Raw genomic sequence first — 6,144 nt, forward strand, 5'->3', positions numbered from 1 at the left:
AAAATAAAATATTGAACTTCACATATAGGGAACACATTGCCTAATATATTGAATGACATTTTCCAACATACTGCAATGTAACTGCTTCATGAGGGCAGATCAGTGAGCAACATGACATTTTATCAAAACAAACAGAAGACAGTCAGGCAGCTCAGCTAGAGAAACACGTGTACAGATGATAAAAGCAGTTAGAAAACTGATACGTAAACAGCGCTGCAGTGAGGAAACACTGGATCAGGGAAAGTTCTTCATTACGACAGCGGCAGGTTGTTTCCTGACACCACGGCTCGGCTCTCCGCAGCAACACGGAGAACAGGAAGAACCTGAAGTGTCTGGATCCGGACCAACACTGAGCTGCAGGCTAACAGATCAGTAAAGTCATGATGAGTTGTTGCCTGTCTGAAAACGCAGTTTCATTAAAGACGCTGTTGAAAGTAGACCTGCTGCTGTCCGATTAGAAAAGCTGCATGAAGTCTTAAAGTCTGATTAATGATTAAATTAAAAGTATGAGATGAATCTTCAGTTCTCCACCTCACCATCTGTGCGGTCGGATTCTCCTGTGTCTAAACTCGCCACAGGCTCGACGCCACTTTCAGGATCCGTCCTCAGCAACGTTTGAACATGAAGGTCCTGGACCTGACCCAGGCTGCAAGCCAAACCGGATCCAGGCTGGAATCTTGACTCCAATCTGGAAGTCTTACCTTCATTCTTCAGTGAAATGCCTCAAACAGCGCCAACTCCTGGCCTGGCATGCCAACTACATCATTTTCAAGCTTTCCGAGGAAACGGAAACTTGTCAAAACATTGCTGCACAAACATAAACTCCAAAATACCATGTCTGACGCTCAAACAGAACCTGCTCAGACCTGATCCAGAACCAGAACCGACACTCGCTCCAAGCCAAGTACAAAATCAAAGCAAGACGGAGTCAAAATGTTAAGATTTTATTTACAAAGTCCATTTTGTACGCTTTTTTTTGTTGGTTTTTCCATTTAACTTACAGAAAGTAAAAAAGGGAAAACAACATCAAAGAAGAACATCATTGAAGGAGCGGCGTCGTCTCTCCACGGAGATAAAGAAAAGGGGGATGCGAGAGAAAGGGAGAAATCCCCCCGACAAACGAGAAAATAAAACAAAAAAAAAAAATCTTTGAAAAAATATTTCTTTTAAAAAGCTCTGTTGGCAAAGACCAGAGGAGAGTTTACCCTGGGAGGGGGCGGGGCTTAGCCCAGCCTGTGATGTCATCAAAGCTCCCACGGTGGGATGGTTTCATCGCATACGAAAAAACAAAAACAAATCTTACATAAACGGACGAAAGGCGAGGACGAAGATCTGCAGTTTCCATCGTAAAATCTCAAAGGGAGAAAACGATCGTACTGAACGGGAACTCAAACTAGTTTTTGGCGGGAAAACGTGTTGCCTTGTTTTGTTTTTTTTCTTTTTTCCTTCCCTGAGCTGAGATGTTTAGCTAACACGGCGTGACGCGTGCCGGCAGTTTGTTTCGGGGGGGTCGGGGGTCTCAGTCATCGTCTTCGTCGTCATCGTCCTCGGGGTCTCTCTTCCTCTTCTCGCCTTTGACCGGAGACGAGTCTTCGTCTGGAGGAAGAGGAGGAGCGAGCGCGGCGTCAAACAACCAACTTCCTGCTCAACTTCAAAATAAAACTTATTACCGATAATTCACATTTACGACTTAATTACTGCAATTAACATTTTTTGACAATTTTCTTCTTTAGTCAAAATTAGAAACCTTATAATAGTTTCATTTTTTTCCCATAAGAACTTTATTTTGATGTTCATTAAAAAAATTATATTTCATATATATATATATATATATATATATACATACACATATAGCTTAAAAGTGTCTAACGAATAATGAATTGTTGAGTTTAGTTTTTTAGACAAAGCAGAACTTTAAATAAGAAAATGTATTCAAAATTGTTGAAGTAAATTATTTTTCAATTTCTCAAAAAAACAAAAAAAACAAAAACAGCCTTCGTTTTGTGCTCGGTTTTACGTTCTTTAACACTGAACACTTGATTTAAAAGTGAAGAAAACAGACCGTCATCTTCCTCGTCCTCTTCGTCCTCGTCATCGTCCTCACTGTCCACGTCTCCGTTCACCTCGCCGTCCTGCGCACCATCACAACCGCAGTTTAACAAACACTGTTCTTTTAACACTCCCATCACTGAAAATCAAAGTTCCTTCAGACCTCTGTTGATACGAAATCTTCATTTTTTTTAATGATGCAGCATTTTGAGGCATATCGGTTTTGGCCTTTTTCCTTTTTTAAATCTCACGGCCGATGAGAGACCAATAATGAAACGGGATGATTCTGACTCGGATGCAGACACGTCTCTCTGTCCGGAGTCTACTCAGTCTCCACGAAAGTCCCGCCCACAGCACAATCTGATTGGTTACACTCAGAGCCGGCAGGGCTAACAGCCAATCAGCACTGCACAGCTCTGGTTGTGATTTTTAAAATTTTGTTGGCTGTAAATATTGGTTATCGGCCCTGAAAAAAACCATATTGGTCTCTCTAATTCAAACACACATTCAAAAAAAAAAAACTTCATTTATCTAAAACCCTTTGTATTCAGAGCGATGTTAGAGGGAAACAAAAGCCCCTGAAATGCTGAAACCCTGAACTCACGTCATCGTCGCAGCTGTCGTCGTCTTCGTCATCTTCCGCCGCTACGTCTTCGTCTTCATCCTCGTCTTCCTCCTCCTCCGACTCGCCCTCTTTCAAAATAAAAAGCAGAAGCCGTTAGCCAACAAAGGTCAGCGCCGCGGTTCCCGGTCCCGGCTTGACGGCTCGCCTCACCTTCCTCGTCCTCGTCGTCCACTCCGTCGCCCTCGCCGTCCGAGTCGGACGCCTCGCAGTCGTCGATGTCGTAGCCGTCCAGGTAGGTGAGCTGTGGGAGGAGCTTGAATATGGACTCGCGGTAGTCGGCCAGGTTGGTCACCTCACAGTTGAACAGGTCCAGGCTCTTCAGCTGCGGCAGCTTTTTCTGTCGGGACGGAGACGGGCACATTTAGGAGCGAGCCGGACGAGACGGGACGGCGGCGCCGAGACGCTGACTCCACCCACCAGAGGCTCCAGCGTGCTGATGTCCTTGAACTTGTTCCCGCTCAGGTTGAGGTGCGTCAGGTTCACCAGCTTCTCTGCTAGAACCTCCAGACCGCCTGATATCCTGTTGTCGCTCAGCTCCAACTGAAACACAAACACACAACCTGGAACCCAGAACCTGGAGCTGGAGCCGAGAACCTGGAGCTGGAACCCAGAACCTGGAGCTGGCACAGACCAGCTTCTGGTTCTGATCAGTTTTAATACACAAACTGAATGGTGGTTCTGTTGAGCTCTGTGGTTCTGATTCATGTCCACCAACAAAACACCCAGACTGTTTTTCTAAATGTGTAGTTTTCACCTGTTTCCATGGAGACGGAGCATTTCCATCCATTTCCATGGACAAAGAGTTGGACTGTTTTTTAAACAGTGTCATTTCACCTATTTCATTTCATTAATTTCACACAGGACCACGAACACAGATTCAGAAAAGTTGCTGGAGAACATCGACAATGCCGTCAGCATATTGTTAATGTTTATAATATAAGATTAGCACTGAAACATGGTGTAAACAGTCCTGAATCGCATGCCAACGTCTGGGACACCGTTCATCCCGGTTGCTGGCTCTGGGCTCCCCCTCACCTTCTTGAGTTTGTCCAGCTTGGGAATTCCCGCCACGCTGGTCAGGCCCACGTTGATCAGGCTCAGCAGCTCCAGGTTGGCGAAGTCTGTGGTGATGCCTTCTATCTTTCCATTGCTGGTGCGGCAGTTATCTAGAACCAGCTCCTGGACCTGGGGGGGGGGGTTTAAACAGAACATCATCACCATGTCATAATTTCATGTCCAATCATTAAAATATTTGGTTCCCATCTTTCCTATAAAAACACATTTGTAGACGTGAATATCTATGACCAGCAGTTATGCATCAACTGAAGACAACATGGTAAAAAAAAAAAAAAAACAAGAAAAAACATTTTATAAAAGTGAAAAAGGTGAAAACAGGCAAAAAAAAAGTCAATACCTTAAAGGCAAAACTCACAAAAACTGAGTATCGCTCAGAACTGCTAAAAGTCAAACCGAAATAAAGGTAAAGAAGAAAAACAAATAATGTAGGTCAAACCAAACAATGTAAATATACAAAACAAATTAGGCAATCTAAAATACGGAGAAATGTAGTTAGAAAACTTTAAACTGCAGCTTCATGAGCCGCGGAACCTTAGTTTGAAGGGTTGACATGTTTTGAGGCCATAAATGTATTTCTTTGGTGGAAACGAGCAGGCTGCTAACTCTCTCAGCCCTTCCTGCTGCTTGCTAACAGACGCAGCCCTCCGCGGCTAACACGCTGTTAGCCTCCCCCGCCGTTTCCCTCAACATTTACCCCGCTCTGGTGGCTCACTCAGCCCGGGAGCTACCAGGCCCCTGCTCGGTTGGTCCGAAACGAGGATACCATCCTGTTAATCCGAACTAGTTTTGTAACATTTAGTGATTCGGCCACGTTAGCCAGCTAGCGAGGCTAGCGCGGCTAACACGCCGCCGACTACGCGCCCTCAACACCGACGGAGCCGACTAAGGCCTGGAAACACGCCGCGATAAACAAGGAAATGCAACCCAAACGTCGAGCAACAACATACGCGAAAACACGAAACTGTAAAACTCTATTCAAACAATAAATACACATTTCATAACAATTCCAGAGAATAAAAACAATGGAACTCGAAAAATGTGTGAATTTTATATAGGGAAAGCGTCTGCTCGTTCTAAACGAATGCAGCGGCGGGGATTAGACGGCTCCCGGAGACACGCATCTGTTAACAACTGGTAAAACTCACCTTACATTCCATGTTGCATGTAATCTATTGCAAAATAGTTAACAAACGGATATATTAATCTGTTTTAACAGTTAATGAATCCAAAAATGCATGAACAAAATCAACCAATAATAGCCAGCGCGGGCGGTAAACAAGTGACGAAGTTGGCCTCAGTTTCGTCAATTCAGAGAACTTTGTATGTATAAATCTATTTTTAAGAATACACATCACACGTAAATAGAAGCTAAAGTCTCTAAGAATCGCCTCTATTTAATTAAACCAAGCAGCGATCACTCACAAACGCAATGCGACCGGTTTAAAACGAAGTTTTACAAGGACGCCTCATGTTTATGACTACAGTAACTTCGGTAACATTACATTACATTTCAGAAACATTACAGATCTGACGATCAATAAACACAGCGTTATATTCAACCCAGCTGCAGAGCTGAGAGGACGTGTGAATTTTGATCCATTTAATTGCTGTTTTGAGCAGTTTTGTTGAGTTTCTGCCGGGGTTGTTGACTCCCCACGGGAGACCGACTTCGCGGTTAGGAGCGGTGGTGCGTGAAACTGCTCTTTGACTTGAAAAAGGTTTACAGGGCTCTTTTAGATTTAAGATTTTAGGACATTTCGAGGGTTTTCCAGGCGCTTTAGAGGGTTTTAAATGGGCTGCGGGAGGCTCTAGGGGGGCTGCCATGTGCTCACCCCGACTACCCCCTCCCCTCCTCCACCTCCTCTACCGGGGAACGCGCACCTAAACCTGGACACGGCGCTCACCTCTGACGGGGTGCGGCATCGCAGCTCCAGGGAGATCCTCCTCGTCATTTCCATGGCCCTTGCGTCTCTAGGGGGGCTGTAGGGTCGGGGTTAGACGGCTCCTGTGCTCGCGGTCCTCTGCAGCATCAACACGCGGCTCCTGCGTCAAGTCAACGGGCCTCACAGTGCTGCGCTTCCGCCTGCGTCCTGCGCAGTAAGAGCGCGCGGCGGCAAAGGAAGTGGCGCGCTGACTGGACGAGACGCGCATGCGCAGTGTATACAAGACGGACGGAGAACCAGTTTCTGAGATAGATAGATGGGGCAGGTAGATAGATAGTGTTTTCGTAACAATTTTGTGTATTTTTCAAGTTGTTCTGTGTCTCTCCACATACATGTCTACAGCTATATATCTACCTATATCTGTATATCTTTGTGTTTATATGCATATATTCTATTCTATATGTATATAATATAGACAAGTCATTTTATTTGTGCGAACCTCTGCGTCTC

General features: G+C 45.0%; 2 protein-coding genes across 2 annotated transcripts in view; both read right to left on the bottom strand.

Annotated features, from left to right (window-relative positions):
• Positions 1–1,397: 1,397 nt before the first annotated feature.
• LOC115381677 (acidic leucine-rich nuclear phosphoprotein 32 family member B-like) lies at positions 1,398–5,858 on the bottom strand. Its single transcript, XM_030083227.1, has 7 exons — positions 5,656–5,858; positions 3,710–3,859; positions 3,092–3,214; positions 2,825–3,011; positions 2,654–2,742; positions 2,063–2,132; positions 1,398–1,596 (listed from the first exon to the last, which is right to left on the bottom strand). The coding sequence occupies exons 1-7, from the start codon at positions 5,707–5,709 to the stop codon at positions 1,520–1,522; spliced, it is 750 nt and encodes a 249-aa protein (XP_029939087.1). The 5' UTR covers positions 5,710–5,858; the 3' UTR covers positions 1,398–1,519.
• The window catches only part of LOC115381459 (endophilin-A1-like), a 34,182-nt gene continuing 33,587 nt past the window's right edge, over positions 5,550–6,144 (bottom strand). Inside the window, exon 12 of the mRNA XM_030082858.1 lies at positions 5,550–5,559. The gene's annotated coding sequence lies outside the window, so the exon portion shown is untranslated. The remainder of the gene's footprint in view (positions 5,560–6,144) is intronic.

This window comes from Salarias fasciatus, chromosome 3 (genome assembly GCF_902148845.1).
Source record: "Salarias fasciatus chromosome 3, fSalaFa1.1, whole genome shotgun sequence".
Lineage (NCBI taxonomy): Eukaryota > Metazoa > Chordata > Actinopteri > Blenniiformes > Blenniidae > Salarias > Salarias fasciatus.

Coding starts and splice junctions, on each gene's coding strand:
- LOC115381677 (XM_030083227.1), bottom strand. CDS start 5,709: ATGGAAATGACGAGGAGGATCTCCCTGGAGCTGCGATGCCGCACCCCG. Junction 2,743..2,824: donor GGACGACGAGGACGAGGAAG/GTGAGGCGAGCC, acceptor TTATTTTGAAAG/AGGGCGAGTCGGAGGAGGAG. Junction 2,133..2,653: donor ACGACAGCTGCGACGATGAC/GTGAGTTCAGGG, acceptor GATGGTGCGCAG/GACGGCGAGGTGAACGGAGA.